The sequence below is a fragment of the Aphidius gifuensis genome, linkage group LG4 (assembly GCF_014905175.1).
Source record: "Aphidius gifuensis isolate YNYX2018 linkage group LG4, ASM1490517v1, whole genome shotgun sequence".
NCBI classification, from domain to species: Eukaryota; Metazoa; Arthropoda; class Insecta; order Hymenoptera; family Braconidae; genus Aphidius; species Aphidius gifuensis.
The window spans coordinates 22,585,869-22,608,692 of NC_057791.1; the positions used below are offsets into that span (position 1 = coordinate 22,585,869).

Below are 22,824 nucleotides of genomic sequence, written 5' to 3' on the forward strand. Positions count from 1 at the left end.
TTCTCGATCCCTGATTCCCTGTTTGATCCCTAAATCTTGAAAGTTTGAGTTGAAAATTTTTTGCAATCTTCAAAATAGTAAAAAGAAAACTATTAATAATAATTTTATATAAATATAATTACATTTTACCAAAATTTACACATTGTTATTAACAATAGACATTAATTGTTAATTAAATTTTTACTCCAATTTAAAAAATATATATTTTCTAAATGAGACAATTTTTTTGGTGTAACAGATGGCAGCTCTCTAAGATTCCCCTGATTTTATTATTAAAAAAAAAAAAATAAATAATTTTATCATATATTATTTATAACAATAATAAATAATAGGATAAACATATGATCAAAGTGATTTATATATTTACGTCTTATGACATTGCTCATCGACCTTATAAAATATTTACAACGAGTTGATCTAAATATACCTCTACATCATTGACATAAATTTAATAAACATAAAAAATTAATAATAAAAGAAAAATTTATTATTTATATTGTTTATTGTCCTTCAAAAAGTTAGTTAATATTTATTGTTATTATTATTTAAATGTTTTAATTTATCAATTAATTAACTCCGTTTTTTTTGTTTTTAGATTTACAGAATGTTTAAATAAATGTTTAAATAATTTTGCAACGAAAAATATTTGATAATTAGAAAGATAATAAACGAATTTAATTGTTGGATGATATTAATAATCAATTTGTAATAATAATAATAATAATCAAGATGTCAGAATTGGAGTCAACAAAAGTGTCAAATAAATCAGAATCGATGTTTATTAATTTTATATCAAAATTTGAGGATGAATTTAGCAGAAAAGATTCAAGAGGTTTTCAAATTTTAACATATGGATTAACTGGTGTTGGATTGATGACAGCATTGATCAGAATGAGACCTGTAAGTTTATAAAATTGTGTTGTTTATATATATGAAATAAATTGTTAATTATTTATTTTGTTGTTTTTTAGTTTGCTAAATTTTCTGATCCAAGAAAAGTGCCAATGAGATTTATCAAAAATCAAACAGTTCTTCAGGGTACAGTTGAACGAATTGAACCTGGTAAAACTGCACTTTTGATGGTTAATCATAAACCACTTGTTAATATTCCAAGATTTGGTCAACCAAAATATTTACCAGTAAAAATTGCTGGTGTTAATGTCACAAATAATGGTAAATTAAAATTTTAAATTTATCAAGTTAATTTAATTTAATAAAAATATTTTTTTGTTTTTCTTTTTTCAATAGGTATAAGTTGGCTATCGACTATTGTTCAAGGTCAAAAAATTGAATTTATCCCACTTGAAAAAACAAATGATTATCTTAATTGTAAAGTTAATATGTTGGAAGAAAATAAGGTAATTAATAATTGAAAATTACTAGTTAACATACATGTTTGAATGTAATTTTTAATTAAATTGTGTGTTTTTTTATAAAGGTACAATTGGAAATTGGAAAGGAACTTGCTCGTTTAGGCTTTGGTATTGTGACTGATCTTCCATCAATCAAAAATGATAATATAAAATCATACAAAAATGCATTAAAATCAGCACAAAATTATGCAAAATTACATCGAAATGGTGAATGGCATTTTACTATTTATCCATCAATTTGGTGGAAGATTAAAAATTCAATGAGTGAAAAATTAAGTTTCAAAAAATTAATCATCAGAAATTGAGCTTCAAAAAAAATCAACTTGAAGTCTTCAAATTGTGCCTGAAATTATTTTCTAGAACTTAAAATTATATAAAATATTGTTGATAATAAAAAAAAGAAAACGAAAAAAAAAAAAAATGTTAAATAAATGAAAAAAATAATAATTAATTAATTATATATATTTTTTTTTATTTATAAACGTTTTAGATATTTTAATTAAATTTTTAACAATAAATCCACTTAATTTTCAATAACACACATATTTAATTTAATAAATTGATTATTTTTCGTTAAACTGGTATTGAAAATTCATAGCTACTAAGTTATATATTATTTGAATTGGAAAAAATAACATTCAAGTAACTTAATGTTATTTACAAATGTCAAAAAAATTTATAAATTAACATAGTAACATCACAGTAGTACGAAATTTATTTATTTTTCATCATAAATTACTTTTTTAGAATTTTTTAATTTCATTTTAATTAATATAAAAAATTCTAGAATAAATTTAAACTACGGAATGTACTTAATAATAATTGGAAAACTTTTGTAGAAAAAAAATTTAACATTTATAAACAGTGTGACATCACTGTTGATATGTTGAAAGATCAGTCTTTGGATATTAAATCCAATATTTTGATCCAATATATTTTTTGTTTCTTCAAGTGGAACTTTTAAAAAATTGTTTATTTGAAGAAATAATGGAAAAAAGAAAGACATTAATTGAAATTTACATTTCATCTCTTATTGGTTTTTTTTGTTGATTTTTAGTTTCAAATGTTTCTTCTTTGACTGGTTTAATATCTGGTTGTTTAGTATTCTTGACAGGTTTTGGTGGTGTTTTAACAGTATTTTTAATTTGTTCATCAACTTTTTCAACAACTGGTTTTATTGTTGGTGTAACTGTTGGTTTTGGTTTTGTAACTTTTTCTGCTGGTTTTTGAGTTGGTTTTTGAGTTGTTGTTGCTGGTTTTGGAGTAGTTGTTGTTGTTGGTTTTGGAGTTGTTGTAGTTGTTGGTTTTGGAGTTGTAGTTGTTACTGGTTTTGGAGTAGTTGTTGTTGTTGGTTTTGGAGTAGTTGTTGTTGGTTTTGGAGTTGTTTTTGTTACTGGTTTTGGAGTTGTTGTTACTGGTTTTTTAGTTGGAACAATTTTATCAACTTTCTTAAAATCAGGAAGTGCTTTTGCAAGTGATACACGTGCAAGAAATTTATTAACTGGTGAACCCAAATAAAGATAATTATCTTTAATAATAGCTGAACTTATTAAAGATAATTTTTCATCATTGTTATCAAGAATATCCAAAATATTACCATTTCCATCGAATCTAATAACAGTTGCACCTGGTTCACTTGTACCTTGTACACTTTCATAGTGCCCAATATAATTAACAATACGTTTTGTATAAATATTTGGATAGACTTGCTCAAATAATTTAAATGGTGCTTCAATAATACCAAGTAAACGAAGAAGCATTTTTCTTAAATTTGAATGAGGTGCTAATGTTTGACTTATAAATGGATGATCCTCATCAATAAGTGTTGGAAAAGTAACAAAGAAATTACCCTGTCCATCACTGTGAATATTATCTGGAGCTCCAGGAAGGCCATCAATAAGAATTTCAGATTTACCAGCTTTTTGTCCTTTTATAAAGTATTTTATAATTTTTGATGACAATGTTTCAGCAACAAGTACAAATGATTCATCATCACTCAACTTAACACCATTTGCAAAACCAAGATTTTCTAATAAAACTTGATTCTTTTTTGTTGCTGCATTGTAACGAATTAATCTGTTGATAATAAATTTAAAATATATTAACAAAAAATTCAATTTAAATATAATTTACTTAAATTTTTATTGTTTTTTATTTACCTTCCTGATGGATCAGCAAGAAATGAATAAACTAAATCATTTAATTTAAAATCAGAACTAGAAACTGTCCAGTATAAATCACCATTACTAGCAATATCAATACTATTAGCAAGTACTGGAATTTTTCCATCAATTGGTTTTGTTAAATCAATAATTTTTTCGTATTTTTTAGTCTTAACATCGACCTTGAAAATACCATAGTAAGCATCAACAACAAAAAGTTTACCATTTTTATCAAATTTCAAACCCAAAGGACGTCCACATTTTTCTTCCTCATAAACACCATCACATTTATTGCCAAATTTAACGACTTCAATGATTTTATTGTTGACAATTTTACCAACAGCTCCACCATGTAAACCAGTGTATAAAACACCATCATAAATATCAAATGATTCTGGACCATGAATTTCACCATCAAAGAGTATTTCAGGATTATTTAATCTACCATTTCTTTCTTTATTCAATGCCATTGGTTGTTTAACACTATAAATTTAAAATAACAATTTAAAAATTAATTAACACATATTGGTAGTCTTGGTTATTTAGAATTTTTATTAATCTTACTTGTATGGTGTTGTTTCAATTTGAGGTGGAAGTCCAGGTATAAATGTTATGGCTGCTAAAATTGTGCATATCCATACAAAACCAGTTCCCAATGATTTTAAATAACCCATTGTTAAAATACTTCAACTGTAACACAAACAAAAATCAATTATTATAATTTATTTTAATGAAAAATAATTTTTTTGCTGATTCATTTGTAAAAAATGATAATTATATACTATTATCAATGCTGGTTGATTGGTTGATTGATAAATCAGTTCGTTTTATCTGCCACGATTAAAAAAAAAAGGTAAATTATGTATACGTGTCAATGTGATATCACCTGGTGACTCTGAATGATTTAAAATTTAAGATAAATACTTATTTATTCACCTGATAAATGTTTCAACAATAATAACAATTATTTAATTAACTTATTTATTTTTATAAATGATTTGTATAGCTGGTACAGTCTGGAATATTCAAGATATTGTTAGCTGCAAGAACAAGTTGAATTATAATAAAATAAAATAAACGTAGATGAAGAGAAGGAGAGAAAATAACAACTTCTTCTTCTTCGACGAGATCGGTCAGCCAACTAGGCAAAATTATAACGGTGTTTTTTACCAACATCCCGACGATCAATGACCTCTAAAACCACCTCTAGTATTTTGCCCTCAGGCATCTTCATATTTTTTTGCATATTTTATATTATTTTTTTTACCCAGTTCAATCAACTTTTAAACAAGTTAAAAAATAATAAAATAAAAAATTCTTGTTTATAATTAAAAATGCAATAAATTAAAAATATTTAAATTAAAAAAATAATAAATTAATTTATCAAAATAAATGATGCATGAAATATTATTTTACTAACCTTCTTCTTTTTTTGTTTCAATTTTGTGTTGGATGATTTACGTTTTGGAGCAGCTTCAGACACGAAATGTTCAGACACAATAATTATTTATAATAATTTATCTACTTGTGTCTTTGATGTTGATATTGAATTTAATATTTCGATTATTATGAGAAGCACTAAACGAAACCAACAGGAGCTCTGATAAATACGTAATAAAAAAAAAATTAAACTGCGAAATAATTATGATCACTTCACTGTGAGCCGGAAAATGTAAGCCGTTGTTTTTTTGTTTTTTTTTTTTATTGGAGTTTAGCCGGTGTTTATTATTATTCTTTTTCTTTTTCTCTCAGTTCTGTGTGTGTTTGTGTGTCAATGACAGCAATGTGTCATAACACACTCATACACAAAATGGCGGAGTAAACATAAATTAAAATAATCAGCTGAATTAATATAATACATTGTTTACAATAATATTGAGTATTTTTGTGAGGTCATTACAAAGGTCACAGTTAGGCATTTTAATTATAATTATGGCTAATGATTCAGGTGAGTTAATAAAAATTTATTTTTTCATTTTATTATGTCTGATGTTTTGTTATTTTGTTAATTTTAATATTATTGTTTTTGTTATTTTAGCTGATTTGGAGGAACAGTGTGAAGATGCTGTCTTTGAATTATCAGATACCAGAGAAAGATATCCAAAAAAATGTGCTGAATTGTTTAAACAATCACTTCAGCTTGAAAGTCAAATTGCTGTAAATAATTAACTTTTTTTCTTAAAAATATAAATTAAAATATGAATAACAAAATTTATTTATTAATAATTTTTTTGTTTTAATTTAGATGCAACCTGTTGAATTAAATAAACCAAAAAAGTTACCAAAACCAGTTATCACAGATTATCAGAAAGAATTGTTTAATAAATTTATGGAAAAAAATTTATCAAATGATTTAGATAAATATAAAAAAATGACAAATGAAATTCAAAATTTAAGAATAATATTGGATCAAATGAAAAGAGACAAATCATCATCAATTAATTAACAAAATTTAACATAAAAAAATTCGACAATTATTTAAACTAATTAATTCTATTAATCATAAATAATAATTAACAATTATATTTTTTTTTTTTATAAAATAAGCAAGTTTTATTATTATGATTTTTATATGATAATTTTTATAATGTGAATTTTAAATATCATTAAAACAACTACATATTTCAAGTAGATGTAAATATTAATAATTAAAATTATGTTATTTTTAATTTTTATTCCAAGTATTGTATGAACAATTGTTTATCACAAGTATGTACATAGTTAAAATTATATTATTATTTGATACAATTTTTAGCAACAATATTTGACATGTCTGATAAATCAAGACGTTTTACAACAACTCGAACACCTCTTGACATGTCTTGTAAAAATTTCCACATTTCAATTTCAACATCTTTTCTTGGTTGATCATTCTTATTTAATTCTTCAAGTTTACGTTTCATTGATAAACTTTTTCTTGTTAATCTTGGTACAACTGGAGATTTTTTTCTCGATCTTTTATTATATGAATTTGATGATTTAGTGTCATTATCAATTTCCATTTTGATAATACTATTTGTATTATCTGGACTCTTGTCATTAGCATTCAAATCATCTAGCTTTTTTGTGTTTATTATTAATTTTTCTTTGTCATTTGTAATTTTTTTATCATCCAATTTTGTATCTTTTAAAATTTCAGTATTTTCTATTTTCTTTTCATCTTCTATTTTTGAATTATCGTCAAGCATTTTTAATTCATCAGAATTGGTATTTTTATTATCATCATTTACTTCTTCATGAATAATTTTTGTATCATCAGAATTAATTTTTTCATCATCAGTTTGAACGTTAGAATCTTCAGGTGTAGTTTTATCATCACTATCATTTGATTTGTCTGTATCATTTGATTTATCTGCATCATTTGATTTATCTGTATCAGTTGATTTCCTGTTTGATTTAACAGAACGTAATGTTGATAAATCAAAACTAACTACTTCATTTGATACAATTCTTGGAGATTTAGCTTTTAGTTTTTTTGATTTAAATGAAACATCTGGTGGTGTGTAATAATTCTCTTCCTCCTCTTCATCACCATCATCATGATCATCCATAAGAAGATTTGATTCATCATGATTTATGTCAATTTTATTTTGCAATGCTTCTGGTATAATATCCTCATCAGCCATGCTTGGTGTATCACTTTCATTACCAGTTTTATCATTTTTATTTACATCATCATTGTCATCATCATCCTCATCATCAATAACATCTGTATCACTATCATCTGTTGATTTTACATTTCTTCCTTTTATTTTTTTTTGTTTTTTATTATTTTTTTCAACTTCTTTTGGACAATCATCCTTGAAATCAGGGTAGATATACTCAACATCCATTGGCATTGAATCAATTGATTTAGCAGATTCACTTTTTGAATCAATCACTTCACCAGATTCACTCTTTGAATCATCAACATCCATTGAAATTGAATCAATTGATTTATTTTTTGTTTCATCAGGATAAACATTTTTTTTAGCAAGTGAAAAAAATTCATCAACTTCTGATTTACTCATTCTATTTAATAATACAACATTGCTATTATTATTTTTATTATTTAAATAATCATCATTATAATTATGATTATCAATATTTTGTCCAAAATATGAACATGGAAGATTATTGCTTTTTATTTTATTTTTATTATTACTATTATTTGAATTTGATTTATCAATTTTTGTTATTAAATTTTCTAATTTTAATAAACTTGAATTGACTAGACATTCAGCACCTTCTTGAGTTTCAATTTTTTCTGAATTTTCAAGTACCTCATCTGGTTCTAATTTTGTTTTTTGTTCAACAACAGTTAAACTATCTTTATCTTGTCTTATTGTAAACATTAAACCTTCCATAACAAGATCAGTTATATTTGCTGATTTTGGTGTTATTTGATCAATTAAATTTGATATTGAATGATTTTTTGATAATGGTGATTGTGTTGGTGTTGATGTTAATTTAAAAAACGATGATGGTGATTTTATTGGTGTCATTTCATTTATTTTAATTGGTGATTTCATTTTTTCTTCTATATCAATTGGTAATTTTATTATTTTATTTAATTCATTTGATATATTTTTAAAATTATTATTATCATTTTGTAGTATCAATGGTGGTGGTTTAATTTTATCACATTTTTTATCTTTACTTTCATTTGTTGTATCAATAATATTATCTATATTTGTTTGACCATTGTTATTGCCAAATGATGATACAATTGTTTCACATTTTTCATGAGTTATTTTTTCATCAGGAATGATAAATGTACTGGGTATTGAATTATAATTTGTACCAACAGTACATTTACGTTTATTTAATGTTTTTGATTTTTCAATATCACGTTCAATTAAATACTGATATGGCATATCAATTGTTTCTTGCATGTCATTTAATGGTGATGATAATGATGAATCAATTTCTATTGGTACTTCTGATTCACTTTGATCTAATGGTGAATTATCAAGATCACCATAAATTGTTACTGATGAATCTGTTATTTTTTCTTCATCATTATTTTTATCAATTGATATATTTAAATTGTCATTTGATAAATCATCAAGACTTGAATTTGTCGTTGAGTTTTGATCAATGATAATTGTGTCATTTGTTTTATCACCATAAACAATAAGACCATCAACAAAATCACGACGATTATCAGGACGTAAATCAACAAGTAATATTTTAACAGTTAAAAAAAATTCATTATGATAAACAGTGACATTTGGCTTTTCATCAAATTTTAATTTTGCAAATATTTTATCTTGACGATCCCAGGGTCTATGATCTAACAAAAGAAAAAATTAATAAATTAATTTTTATTTGTTTATTAATATTATTTAAAAAATTAAAAACTTACTGTATGTCACCAAAAGATGACGAGTACCAAATTGTTGTCCTTGCTTTGAAATTGGTTGTGATTTAATAATTCTTCTGATTACTTTCATCAATTCTTTATCATGTTGAAATTTTTTTTTAACATTTCTATTATACTTTGGGTATTTAAATGTAAATTTAAATATTGTTTTTTTATGACATAACCAGTATGAACCTGGTACAGTTAATGCTTGATCTTTTTCATGTTTGTTCCAATCAGTTTGGCTAGATGTTCGTACATGTATTCCAGGCATTTTATTTCTGGTTTTAATTCAACAAATAATGGTACCAGTTCAACTTTATTTTTACCAACAGATATATCTTTTATTAAAAATGTCAAATAGTACAGTACTCGTTGACCAATTATAACTTCATTGATAAATACATCATCAATTGTATTCCAGGGTAAAAATTTACTTGTTTCAAAACAGGATAATTGTTTTTTGCCAATTATTTGGATACCAACTGATTCAACAACCAACAATATATCTAAAAACAAAATTGTCATTTTAATTTACAAACAAATTAACATAGTTTTTAGGAAAATTATCAAGTGAATAAATAATTAAAATTACCTCTTTCAACAGTTGACAATACACATTTTAATCTCAATAAAATATAAGATGTAATTAAAAAATAAACTGTTGAATGATAACTTGTCAAATTCCAGAGTAAAAAAATTCCAATGATTATTGGTAAATCAATATGTAAAGCTGTTATTTTTTTATTATTAATTAACTCAAATTGTACAATTTTATTTTGATGATTTTTTTTAAAACTTTTATCAATACGTTGGGTGAGAGTGATACTGTTACCATTGACACCACGATAATTCTTGACTGTTTGATAATTTTTTTGTTGAATATTATCTTCGTCTTCCACTTCGTCAGAATAATTAAATTTTAAAGACATTAATAACAATATCCTCGTCTTTTATTGACGAGATACATCACAAATACATTATTTAAAAAAATACTTTATAATTAATAATAATTAATTTTGATTATTAAAATTTTATTGCATCAATGAGCTTGATATTAATTATGTAACCTTAAATTTTATATTAATTTGATGAATGAAGAAATAAAATTAAATTTATTGTTAATTAATTTTTGATATTTTTTTCCTATATTTAATATTTATTTAGACGCCTTAATAAAAATTTCTCATTTTGTGTTTCACTTTATGTACTTGGCGTCTATGGCTGATTTGGGCTTGTTGGGTTGATTGTTGGAATGGAATTGGTTGGAATCTAATTTTTTTTTATTGTTTTATTTTTATTTGTTGTTTTTTAGTTCCGTCTAAGCCGCACCGTAGCGCTTTGCTCGTTTCAGACGACGTTTCGTGAGAAAATTTCCTATAAGAAACCAACACAAAAACATGTTGTCTCGGATATGATAAATGATAATATCCCCTTTCAGACTTCTGGCATTCTGGAGTTCTGGTGGCTGGCAAATCGCCGATATAGCCATTACAATTTACATACATTGCCTTACATGTATTTAGCCAGTTCGCTCCAGGGACCCAGAGTTGCCAGGTGACCTGAGATCAAAAAAAAATTTTTTTTTTGGGTGGTCATATTGTACTAAATTATCAAAGTTGCTACCCTTGGTCTTGCTTTATCTAGTCCAGCAATAACAACAATTTTTGATCCTGGTTTTAATTTTTCAGTTTGTCTAACCATAAATTCATATGATAAATGTGTCATAAAACCAAAACCAAAATAATATAGTCTAGGAATTAATTTATTTGGCTACATCTTTTTCTTAGAAGCATTTGCCAATAGCTTTTTCATTAATTAATTATGGCAAAAATAACTAAGGGAAGAAGTAGCCAAATAAATTAATTCTTAGTCTACATTAATTACTCAGCCATTTCGCACAATAATTTTAGTTGAATATAGAAAATATTACTAAGGGATTAATCTAGATTCTAGACCAAAAATTAATTTATTTAGAGCAAAATTTAAGTGGTTTAAAGTTTGGCGCTTTTATTGGCTCCTCGTACTAAAAAAAAAATGGCGCTTTTCGGCTCTGTTCGGCTCCGTCCGAGCCGCACCGTGGCGCTTTGCCCCTTCCAGTACCAGGCAACTCTGGTTCGCAGTTTCGCACTGGAATCTTCGCAGCGACTTGAGTCGGCACGTACTTTGTAATTTAAATTCACCCTGGTTTGTGCTTCGTGTTGTGTCTATAATGTCAGCTGTCAATTGATGCTGATCTTTGGTTATGTTTACTCTGTAGTAAAAAACAAAGCTTAAAAATTTTTTATAATACAATTAATGTATTGAGATATAAAAAAAATTAAACGAAACTTGGTAGTGAATACCAAATTTTTTATTATACAATTAATGTATTGACATAAACAAAACTTGTAGTAGTGACTACCAAATTTTTATAATACAATTAATGTATAGAGATATAAAAAAAATTAAACAAAACTTGGTAATAGTGAATAACAAAATTTTAATGTTATCAAATATAAGTGAGTTCAGAACAAAACGTTACTGTCAATTGTTTCTGATATTTGGTTATGTTTACTGTTTAGTAAAAAACATAGAGCTTGGGAATCTTTTTATAAATCCCTGTGGTCTAGAGGTCAAGGCATTTGCCCCGAAGGCAAAATACTCGGGTTCGAATCCCGACGGGGGGGGGGGGAATTTTTTCTAAGTTTCTGTTTTTTAAAAGTATTATATATCAGAAGTATAATATTTTAAACAGATAAACAAAAATATTAAACCAAAACTTGATAGCAGTAAATAACAAATTTTAATGTTATCAAATATGAATGAGTTCAGAAAAAAACGTAAATTAGAGTCGGAAAACCTTTTTTATAAAAAACGTAAGGTTACAAGTGAAATGTCAACACCTTCCTTGAACGAAAAGAATAATAAGGTCAGTTCAAAATATAACTGTAATAAGAACATGCATGTAGATTAATTATTGAATTATTGTTGTAAAATATAAATATTCATTTTTTTTTTTAGATATACTATCAGCATCATGATCATTCATACGCCAAAAATATAATATTTGAGCACGCCAAAAGTATAATAATTGACAGTGTTAATGACGATTGTCTAGCTGAAATATTCATGTATGTGCCAGTATGGGAAAGACCTAAAATTGCATTAGGTATGTGATAAGTACAATATCAATTTATTCAGAAAAAAAAAAAATTTAATTACCATAATTAATATATTTGTATAATTTATTTATTTTTTAGTATGTCAAAAATGGAAAAGAGCTCTTGATTATTCTTGGAGTAATGTCAAAAAACTTCAACTCACTCACTGGGAACGAGCTGAGAATCCAAATTGTTTGAAGAAATTTACAACACCCGAGGAAAAATTGAGCTTTTTAAAATCATTGCTTAATAAATGTGGTCGTTATTTAAGACAATTAGACTTGACAGCTTATGGTCATAGTAACATAGTGCCAGTTATTAATGAATATTGTCCAAATCTCGTGGAACTTCGATTGAGATTCACCTATGAGGACGATATACTTGATATCGAATCATATTCACGTCTATCTCAGCTCAAAGTACTAGCGATTACATTTCAACCTAAAGATAAACGTATATCTGCTAATTTAATCGTTTCATTGTTGGGGGTTACAGATACATTGACTGATCTAATTTTGTCCAATTGGAACAAAAACGTTTATATACCTTGTGTAATTCCAAAAAACCTAATAATAGTAAGTTAAACTTAACATCTATTACAAAAAAAATCAAAAGTATTATTTTTATATTTTCAATATACTTATAAATAATTGTTTTTGTAGGTGCTTCGTCGACTGAAGGCTCTGAAAAGATTTGAATTTGGTGGTTTACTAATTTTCCGAGAGTTAGAAGAGTGGATGATAGCTAATCGCACATGTATAAAATTTCATCCTTATGATCGTTACTTAAACAAAAATATTATTAAGCTAAACCAGTTAAAGAGTATAACTATATTGGATTTGTTGGGATTCAAAGCTTCAGATCATTTTTTGTATACTGTTGCCAATACCATAAAGCAATTAACAAAACTTAAGGTAAATTGTCGATGGATAACCAACGATGGTGTAGTAGCCATTTCAAAGATGAATAATTTAACACATCTTGGTTTTGCCGGCATTAATGACAGCATTGATTCTTCATCAATCAAATTGCTCAAAAACTTGATTGGATTAGCTCTACCACGCAGCAATAAAATTACTGATGATGTAGCCATGAAAGTTCTCGAAAATTCACCAAAGATGAATAAGCTTTTTGTTCTGACCACAAGTGTTGAATTTATCAAAAAAGCAGCAGAAATATCGGAAAATCGTAAACAACTTTTGAAATTAGTTGTTTTTCTCAAAATTGATACAAAACAATATGAATCTCTATATTTAAAAATTAGTATCAGTAGTTTATTTAAAAAAGAGTAGATAAATGACAAATTTTATTGATAACTGACTATTAGGGGTTATTATCGTATCCCAGACAACATACTTTTTTATTCATTTCTTATAGGAAATTAATATCTTATATGGCTATTAATATCATATTAGATGAAAAAAAAAAATTCATAACTGTTTTCAATTAAAATACATGTAAAATGTATAATCGTATAATCGATTAAAATACAATATTGTAATGTATATAATTTCATTCGAAGAATAAATAAATGAACAATTGAAAGGTTAATCTTTGGTTATTGACAAGTTATTGGTATTAAATTTATTTTAATTTTTAAGAAAAAAAACTATAAATTCCCGCTTTTTGTTTCTTTTTTTATATACGTCGATATAATCATGAAGACTCAGAGTTACATGATCTCGAGGAATTTCACGTATTTGATTATGTAAATATTATCAACAAAAAAACGTTGAATATCATTTTCTTGAAAATGTAATTCACAAACATAATATGTTTTGCGATTTTTTTTTTGCCTCGTAGATTTGGAAAAAGGGGGATATTCCGATATCCGAGTAGGGATCTTCGATTTTCGGCGATTTTTTAAGATTCATACATACCTATACATATATATCTAATAAAATTTAATATTAATAAATTGTCAAAAAAATAATATTTGCAATTTTTTAACATATTAAAAATATGAAGGGGATAAATAAAAGATAAATAGTTATTATTCTTATGTATATTTATATATTTTGCAATGCTTAAGGTGATTATTATTGGATAATCCAATATTAAGACTGATCGATGTTGGTTATTCGTACTGCTCTCTTTATATATCTTTCTATTTTCAAAGTAACTACATAAATAATTAGTGGAATTATTATTATTTTCAGTTAATGTATATTTATTTGTTATTTAACTGTGTTTGATTTATATTATTAAAATAGACATAAGTAAATAAACAATTAGTTTAACAAGTCATGAATGCAAATGAGAAAAGAAAAAAAAAATTATTATTACTCGGTTATAATTATTGGCCCGAGATGATAATTTTATTTGTATTTCAGGGTAATTTAGGTGAAATAAAAACAATTCTTCAAAGCTGTACCAAAACAATAACAATATAAGAAAAAAATGAAAGAAAAAAAAATAATACAAAACAAATAATATGTAATAACGAAAAAAAAATTGAAAAAAGTGATTATAATTGTGATTTATTTTTTTCTTCGTTAAATTTAATATTGGCAATGGAGAATTTGTAATTTAGATAATTTTTCATTTTTGAATGAACGATAAAAGTAATAATATTAGAAATAATTAAGTAAAATGAATAGAGAGCAGTATGAAAGGTTAAAAAAAGAAAAATGTCTCTATAAATAGAATTACAAATTTAAGAATTTTTTTCTTTCTTTTCATAGAAAAAATATAAAAAACAAATTTTTGTACATCTTAGAATATTAAAAAGCTTAAATTATAAATTTTGATTTTATAATAATTAATTAATGTAGAAAAAAACCAGCATCGATGTAACGTGCAATTCGTTAATTATATAATATTTATATTATAATTTTCTTTTTTCTGTCTTAATTGTTTTTAAAAATAAAATAAAGGTATGGGAAAATTTGAAAAATTAAAAACAAATTTGAAAATAGGTTTTGAGTGAAAATGAGAAAAGAATTTTGTATATATTTGTAAATATGTATATCGATATTCTATTTTATAATAGGGCGAATGCGAAAATAATTAAAAAAAAAACGTAAATTTGGCAAAATTAAATAAATGTACGAAAACAAGAAAAAAAAAAAAATTAATTCATACCTAAAGGAGAGTTGAGATATAGAATAATTAATAATTAATTAAATTTAAAAAAAAAAATGATTAAATAAAATTTAAATCAGGATACAAACTCCACGTGCTATTGAGGATGTTTTGTTTTTTTTTCTTTTTTAACAAATATCAAAGCATTTTCATGTTTTTTTAAATTGTAATTATTGAAAAGTATGTAATTAATTTTTTTTTTTTTTTTCGTTTTTTAAATTAATTTATCAACACCAGCATGTTGAGTTCATTATCGTATAAATGTTGTACCATCGAGTGAGTACTTTATTAAAAAACAGACTTGAACATAATTAATATTTGTTTATTCATTTAATTAATATAATACCTGTTTTTGATTTTTTTTTCTATTGAAAGTTGGCAGCTTATTTTGATGATAATAATTATTGTATCAAATTAATTTTTGTATTATAATTATTATAATTTTATTATAATTTTTTAAAACAAACAATTCAGATGTTGACTTAATAATTTTGTAAATTATAAATAAATTGGAAAAAAAAATTATTTAATATAGCAAAGTATTTGTGCAATAAATAGTATTTTTTTTTTGTTGATTCTTTAAATTTTTTATTCATTTTATTTATCTCTGTTCTATATATTTTAACTACAAAAAAGCCTCAAGTAATTAAAAAAAAAAAAAATAGCCACTTTCGTTTGGTAATAAAAATAAATTATTATTAGCTACGTATTTTTACTGATTATTATTTAACTTTTCACGTGAATAATATTTAAACACCTCAACAAATACACGATTTACGCCTTGCAGCTTACAAGCAGATGTTAGCCCACAAAAAAATTGTAAAGTCTAATTATTTCATTATAATATATTGTTCGGTATTTTCAGATATAAATAAATTAAATCTAATTATTCTCGTGTATTAATTTTAAATTTTACAAAAACGAAAATTCTAAAATCATGGTACGAAAGCTGAAAAATTTTCTATCGGATAATTTTTTTTATTTGCTTTTGGTAATCATTTATTCGCAAAATATAGTTGCAGCAATGCCAAAGGATAAAAATAATGAGTACAGAATGAGGATCGAATATGGTAAGTATCAGTTTACTATTTTTATTATTATTATTTATAAATATTTTGAAATCAAAATAAATATTTTTTGATGGTTGTATTAATGACTAGCTGTGCTGATAATTATAATATATTATTTTTTATAATATATTAATATATTATAAACAAAATAATTATACAATTTTTTTTTGAATGAAAATCATAGGAAACTTATTGAATAACTTTATTATAATTTTCATAATTAATTTTCAAGTCAATTGAATTTATTTTTTATAAATATTCAGAAGAATGGCCAATCGAAAAATCGAGAAATTTGAGTGATTACATACAACCCGAGACAGAAACAACAATACTAACACCTCGTTTGAATTTTAATACAACAAAAATATTTATCAGTATCATTATGACATCAAATCCTGAAAATCTTAATCAACGAAAAAAAATTAGAATGTCAATTGACATGATGAAAAACTACAATGGCAATAACGTAGTAGTAAATTTTTTCATCGGTCTATCAGAAAATTCTACAATCAATGTGAGTATATTTATGATTAATTAATAATAAATCAAATTATATTAATAAATAAATATAATTGTAGAAAGAATTGAAACAAGAGTCTGACTATTATAATGATATAATTCAAGAAAGCTTTGATGATTCATTTTACAATTCAACAATAACAGATGGAATGATACTAAAATGGGTGACAAAAAATTGTCAAAATACAAAATACATTATGATAACTCATGATGATATATATATTAATATTGAAAATTTAATTCAGAGTATATTTGATCAAGAAAAACATATAGTTGGTGGTTCATTGTTGATGGGACGTTTGAAAGATTGGGAACAGCCAGTCAAGAAACCATTTAATCAATGGTCAGTGAGAGTTAAAAAAAAATTATCAATTCAACAAGTATGCTTGTAATTAATTTTGATGTGTCTATAATTTTTTTTTTCTATTAGGTATATACCAGATTATGAATATAATGATAAATATTATCCATTTTATTTGGATAGTTCATTAGGCTATGTGATGAGTACAAATATTGCTAAAAAATTATATGAAATTTCATTGACAGAAACATTTATTCATTTTGGTGATGTTTTTTTTACTGGAATTTGTGCAAAAAAAGCTGGTTTGATACATACTCATAATGCTGATTTTACAAGAAATTGTTTAACAGAATTTAAAGGATGTTCTTCAATTATAACTTGTCTTAATGGTTGTAAAAAAAATTGAGTTTAATATATATTTTATTCAAAAAACTTACAAGTATAATAGTCAATTGAATTAATTTATTTATTTATTAAAAATAGTAAATATTAAACAATTTAATTTTTAATGATCTTTATTTAATAATGAAAATAAAAATAAAAATCAAATAAACTTTGGAAAAGAAGCAAAATAAATTTACTTAGTTGAAAAAGGGGTAAATGTACGTGATAATTATCAGGATTTTGATCTTATTAATTTTTTAAATGCAAAGAAGGGTTGTCTTAAAAATTTACTGACTGATAGAGGAAAAAATCCTGAACAATTTAAATCCAAAAAATCCTGATTGCTATCTTTATTTCTCTCAAGATATAAATTTAATAATAAAGAGCCAAAAGAAAAAAAAAAAGTAGTCAATGCGTATTATATATTTTTAAATTTAAAAATCTGGGAGTGTTAATGAGCTGCCATCTTTTATTCCCATATAAAAAAATTAAAAATGATTTTTTTTTTTTTTTTTTTTTATTAAGAAAAAAAAATAAAAGGGATCAGACTGTCGTCTATACACCCACAGTAGTTACATAGATATACACTTTTACATATATACAGCTTATTCTATTCAAGGTTTTTTTTTTTTTTTTTTTTTTAATTAAATAATTACACTATAATTGCAAAATTAAAAATGATGTAATAATTATACCGAGCTGCCATCTAAGTAAATAAGTAAAGTTAAATTCAGTCCAATTCAGTCAACCAACTAGTTGATCTAGTTAATGCAGCAAATCACAATAAACAACAATAAACAACACGTGTGACAGAAAATAATATAAACATTCAGCTTTGCAGGTTAATTAATAAACAATATGTTTATTTTTTTTTATATCTTTTAATTTTAATATACATTTTATCATATCTTTGTTGTTGTTTTTTTAGTATAAACAAAAATGGAAACAATTACTGAAGGTATTGTTGATAATTTGATGAAGAAGATATGGAAATTGGAGAAATATCAACAACACAATCATATTCAAATAGGCTTGATATTGATAATAATAAAATATCATCACATACACCAGTAACAACAATAACAACAACAATAAGTGGTTTAAAAAATTTACGTGGACGTAAAAATTTATTAAAAGATAATTATCATCAATCATCGTCGTCGTCGTCGTCAGCAACAGCAGCAGTAATAACACCACCATCAACAACATCGTCATCATCAAAAACAACACCACCAAGATCATTTGAACGTGTTACTTTTAAAACTTATCACGATGATGATGATGAAGATGAGGATGAAGAGGATGAAGACGAAGATGATGAAGAAATACGTATGAAACAAAAAAATATACATAAAAATTATCCTACTGGACGTAAAGTACCTACAATAACATCAACAATAACAAATAATATTATAAATAATAAACAAAATGATAATGTCTATCAATCAGTTATAACTGAACATGTTAGTTCATTTCCACAATTGAATACAATAAATTCAAATCAAGAACAATCATCATCAATAATTGATAATTATATAATGTCATCATCAACAAATAATAAAACAACATCATCAACAACAACAATAACAACAACCACAACACCATCATCATTATCAATGAATAAAAATCATGATCCCCTTGATTTATCTGATATAACAAATCCAACAACAAGTAATGAAACAAAAAGTTTTCAATCAATGAATAATAAAATAATAAATAATATACCAAATAGTGATCTTCTTAATATTAATGAAGATGCACACTCATGTCCATTATCAAATGTATTTGAATTTGATGGTTTACAAATATTAGTACCAAGTACATTTATAAGTGAATCATCACAAAAAGCAATAAGTGCAACAAGTCAACAATCAATGGCAAGTAGTGAAGGTGGTGGTGGTGTTGGTATTGATGAAGAAATTAAAAGTGTTAATATGAGAGCTGATGAAACAATGCCACCAAGAGGTGAATTATCAGAACAAGAAAGTAATGGTTGTACTGAAATTCAGCTTGGCAGGTAATAAAATATTTTCTTGTTTTTTTTTAAATAAATAAATAAATAAATATAATAGCAATAATAATTTAATTTAATTTAATTTCAGTTATATGTTGGACAAGAATCATCACGTATGTCAACATCATATGATTTAATGGCACGTGAAAGTTGGGAAGAATCAGAAGGTAGTGATAATGAAACTGGTGTACCATTATTAGATAGTAGATCATTAGCTGGACATTTTACATCAAGTTTATTTCTTGATGGTGATCGTAAAATCCCAACAAAACAACGTACATTTAAATGTTCACAATGTAATGAAATATTTGATTGTCCAAAAGAACGTCGTGTGCATAGTACAACTGTCCACAAAGAAGCTGGACCAAGTAATAGTAGTAGTAGTAATTCAGGTACATTAGAAATAAATGATAGTAAAGATATTAAATTACTTGATAGAAGAATGAATGCATTTGAAGATATATTTGTACCTGGTGGTATTGATACAAATCAAAATACAAATCAAGGACAACCATTATTACATCAAATGCAACCACCACCTCAACAACAAGAACAACAATGTTATCAACAACAGCAACAACAACAAATACACCAACTTCAGTATCAACAACAGCAGCAACAGCAACAACAGCTGCTGTTGCAACAACAACAACAACATTATCCATTACAATCGTCACAATTATTAATTCTTGATAATACTAAACATGAAGACAATGATGAAAAACCAGATATTATTATACCACAAAATGCTGAGATATCATGTGTAATTTGTAGTCAAAAATTTACATCTGAACGTTCATTACAAATACATAATAAACGTGTACATAATACTGAAGTTGCAAAACGTTTACATGACATATCAAAATGTCAAATATGTAATGAAGAATTTCCATCAGTTGTTACATTTAATTTACATTTAAAAGAACATCCACTTGAATGTGCACAATGTGGTAAATATTTTTATCGTAAACAAAATTTTAAATTACATATGAAACGTCATTTAGGCATTAAACCATTTCCTTGTACAGTATGTGATAAAGCATTTTTAACAAAACAAAAACTTGATGAACATATGAATGGACATACTGGTAATGCACCAGTTAAATGTAATTTATGTAATGAAACATTTAGAAGATATTCAAATTTAACACAACATAAGAATCGTCATCAATATAAATTATTTAAATTAAATTTAAATATTAAAAAAAAGCTAAAAGATTTTATTAGTCATTGTGGTGAAGTATTTCATACTAAAAAAAAATTAGCATGGCATAAAGAAACACATGATGAAAAAACAAAATCATGTACATTTTGTAGTGAAAAATTTATTCATATGGCTAGTTCAACAACAGCATCAACAACAAAATTATCCATTACAATCATCAATTATTAATTCTTGATAATACTAAACATGAATACAATGATGAAAAACTCTAGATATTATTATAGTTTTTTTTTTTTTTTTTTAAATATCAATTATTATTATTGTTTGTTTTTTTTTTTTAATTTTTTTTTTCTTGATCTAGGAATTGGTGGGTCTTGTTTTAAATAGACCTACTTCAATTTAACTAACGATAATAATAATTTATAATAATAATAATAAATTACATGTTAATCGAAAAAAAAGACAATTTAATGATCACTTAATTTTCAATATTTCCATTGGGTATTTCTTCTTCTATCTCATCATTATGATCAATTATTTCGTAGTTAACCACATCCATTACAATATCTATGTTTTCTTGAATTTCAGGTACAGGATTTCTATTAGCAAAATAATATAGGACATTTTTACCAGTTAAATCTTCTTCTGTATTACCATTATAATCATTTAATAAGATTCTTCTATCTTCGATGTGTTTCAGATCATTTTTTAGCTGAGTATTTAAAAGATCTGTGCGTTGTTCGTGAATTTTCAAAGTTTGCTTAACAATACTTCCTTCGCGGTGCTGGTGTGTGCCTTCTTCCCAGACGCGAGGATTAAATTGAACAACAGTTTCATCTGGAACAAATTTTTTAAAGATGTGATCAGCATCCACAGGTATAATTGCCCTATAAATAAAAAAAAGTGTTATTTAATAAGTTATATTTTTATTTGTAGAATAATAATAATAATAACAATAGTTAATTGACATACTCATCATTCATGTGAAAAATGTTTTTTTTACACGTTTCCACAGCAGCAACAGAGGATTTGTAATCTGCATATTCAATGACAGCTTCCCCTTGAGGATTGTTGACAAGGTCTGTCGCAAGACGTGAACTTTGAATTATTCCAAATACTTGAAATGCTTGTTGCAATTGATCATTATTAATCCATTCAGGTAAATTTTTAATTAATATATGTTTAGCAAAAGGTGCAAGATGAACCACGTGCTCTCCATTTAACTTGTAATCAATCAAATTAACAGCAGTTTCAAGATTAGTCTGAAAAAAACCATATGATATTTTTCAATAATGTCTTTATAAAAAATTTCTAGCCATAATTAAAGTTTTAATTAAAAATTAACAAACCATCTCGACAAATAAAATATTGTTGAAAGTATCTCTAAACGAGTTCACATAACCACCATTTTCATTGTGTAAAATTGCCAATATATCTTCCGTCTTTGTTTCAGCTTTGATATGAATCTCGATCCAAGCTGAGTTATTTTCACGTTCAGCCATAATAATTGATAATAATTCAACTAAATAATTTATTATAATAACTTAATGCGTTTGAATAGTTTATATTCTTATTTTTTACGACCTGTGTCGACTAGGTCATTAAACTCTCTAACACTCTCTAACACTCTCTAAATGTCTCTATGTAAAGTGCAGTAAAGTGAGTATATAAAATGAGTATAGAGTGCAAACTCACATGCGTTTTTAGATGGCTGCCGTAATTCTAAACATGGCGCCTCTAGGATTTAAATGGGCGAACCACACAAGTCTCAATATTTCCCGATGGAATACGGAATATATTGAAAATTTATATTGTCGTTCTGTTAAATAATGCGAATAAATAATAAATAAATAAATAAATAAATAATTTAATGATATAAATTATAGAATGATAATTGTAAGGTTGCAATTTTATTTTGTCATAAATAATATATAAAATATTAAAAAAATGGTTGCCATAAGGCGGGTAAATAAATATTTTTGAATGATTTTTAAGTATAAAGTCTTATTTGTTAATAAAACTCTATTTAAAATTAAAAAATAATAGAATACGAACTTGCAAGATTGATTTTTATGTCGATAAATTTATGAATAGTAAATATAAAAGCTTGAATACGTTTTATTTCAAAAAACTTTGTTTAAATAAACGAAAATGCAAAAGTGTGAAAAGTATAGAATTTATTTTGTTGGGTATGCATATGATGGTTTTTTTGGTTATCGGCAAAAATTGACATTACCGACTGCTAAAATCCGTTCTCTGTCAAAC

At 25.0% G+C, this 22,824-nt stretch overlaps 7 protein-coding genes across 10 annotated transcripts; 4 read left to right on the forward strand and 3 right to left on the reverse strand.

The window, feature by feature from the left end:
- The first annotated feature begins 323 nt into the window (after positions 1-323).
- LOC122855740 lies at positions 324-1,828 on the forward strand. The gene is made up of 5 exons (XM_044157310.1): positions 324-517; positions 596-900; positions 972-1,173; positions 1,249-1,358; positions 1,439-1,828. Exons 2-5 carry the CDS (start codon positions 730-732, stop codon positions 1,676-1,678), a joined length of 723 nt encoding a protein of 240 aa, XP_044013245.1. The 5' UTR covers positions 324-517; positions 596-729; the 3' UTR covers positions 1,679-1,828.
- On the reverse strand, positions 1,821-5,299 carry LOC122855739 (adipocyte plasma membrane-associated protein-like). Of its 3 annotated transcripts, none has more exons than XM_044157309.1 (4): positions 4,956-5,299; positions 4,100-4,225; positions 3,533-4,018; positions 1,821-3,449 (listed from the first exon to the last, which is right to left on the reverse strand). In XM_044157309.1, the coding sequence occupies exons 2-4, from the start codon at positions 4,207-4,209 to the stop codon at positions 2,390-2,392; spliced, it is 1,656 nt and encodes a 551-aa protein (XP_044013244.1). In that variant the 5' UTR covers positions 4,210-4,225; positions 4,956-5,299; the 3' UTR covers positions 1,821-2,389. The 3 variants fall into 3 exon arrangements, with proteins under 3 accessions (XP_044013244.1, XP_044013243.1, XP_044013242.1); XM_044157308.1 differs by lacking the exon at positions 4,956-5,299 and adding an exon at positions 4,472-4,680 and having other exon boundaries at positions 2,160-3,449; XM_044157307.1 differs by lacking the exon at positions 4,956-5,299 and adding an exon at positions 4,318-4,442 and having other exon boundaries at positions 2,160-3,449.
- LOC122854061 lies at positions 5,103-5,981 on the forward strand. The gene is made up of 4 exons (XM_044154474.1): positions 5,103-5,207; positions 5,288-5,483; positions 5,574-5,692; positions 5,781-5,981. Exons 2-4 carry the CDS (start codon positions 5,468-5,470, stop codon positions 5,979-5,981), a joined length of 336 nt encoding a protein of 111 aa, XP_044010409.1. The 5' UTR covers positions 5,103-5,207; positions 5,288-5,467.
- Positions 5,982-6,075: 94 nt separating this feature from the next.
- LOC122855741 (protein PFC0760c-like) lies at positions 6,076-9,389 on the reverse strand. Its single transcript, XM_044157312.1, has 2 exons — positions 8,883-9,389; positions 6,076-8,810 (listed from the first exon to the last, which is right to left on the reverse strand). Exons 1-2 carry the CDS (start codon positions 9,151-9,153, stop codon positions 6,271-6,273), a joined length of 2,811 nt encoding a protein of 936 aa, XP_044013247.1. The 5' UTR covers positions 9,154-9,389; the 3' UTR covers positions 6,076-6,270.
- A 1,611-nt stretch (positions 9,390-11,000) lies between these two features.
- Positions 11,001-13,573, forward strand: LOC122855742 (F-box/LRR-repeat protein 12-like). 2 transcript variants are annotated; one of them, XM_044157314.1, is made up of 5 exons: positions 11,016-11,790; positions 11,883-12,030; positions 12,122-12,441; positions 12,518-12,597; positions 12,685-13,434. In XM_044157314.1, the coding sequence occupies exons 1-4, from the start codon at positions 11,668-11,670 to the stop codon at positions 12,524-12,526; spliced, it is 600 nt and encodes a 199-aa protein (XP_044013249.1). In that variant the 5' UTR covers positions 11,016-11,667; the 3' UTR covers positions 12,527-12,597; positions 12,685-13,434. The 2 variants fall into 2 exon arrangements, with proteins under 2 accessions (XP_044013248.1, XP_044013249.1); XM_044157313.1 differs by having other exon boundaries at positions 11,001-11,790; positions 12,122-12,597; positions 12,685-13,573.
- Positions 13,574-18,113: 4,540 nt separating this feature from the next.
- Positions 18,114-20,962, forward strand: LOC122854062 (zinc finger protein 33B-like). The gene is given in 5 exon segments (XM_044154475.1): positions 18,114-18,221; positions 18,309-19,381; positions 19,384-19,397; positions 19,483-20,730; positions 20,921-20,962. Coding segments are annotated over 4 exon segments (2,319 nt in total). The 5' UTR covers positions 18,114-18,221; positions 18,309-18,366.
- On the reverse strand, positions 20,702-22,217 carry LOC122855751 (hrp65 protein-like). Its single transcript, XM_044157331.1, has 3 exons — positions 21,909-22,217; positions 21,532-21,821; positions 20,702-21,446 (listed from the first exon to the last, which is right to left on the reverse strand). Exons 1-3 carry the CDS (start codon positions 22,059-22,061, stop codon positions 21,038-21,040), a joined length of 852 nt encoding a protein of 283 aa, XP_044013266.1. The 5' UTR covers positions 22,062-22,217; the 3' UTR covers positions 20,702-21,037.
- Positions 22,218-22,824: the final 607 nt, after the last annotated feature.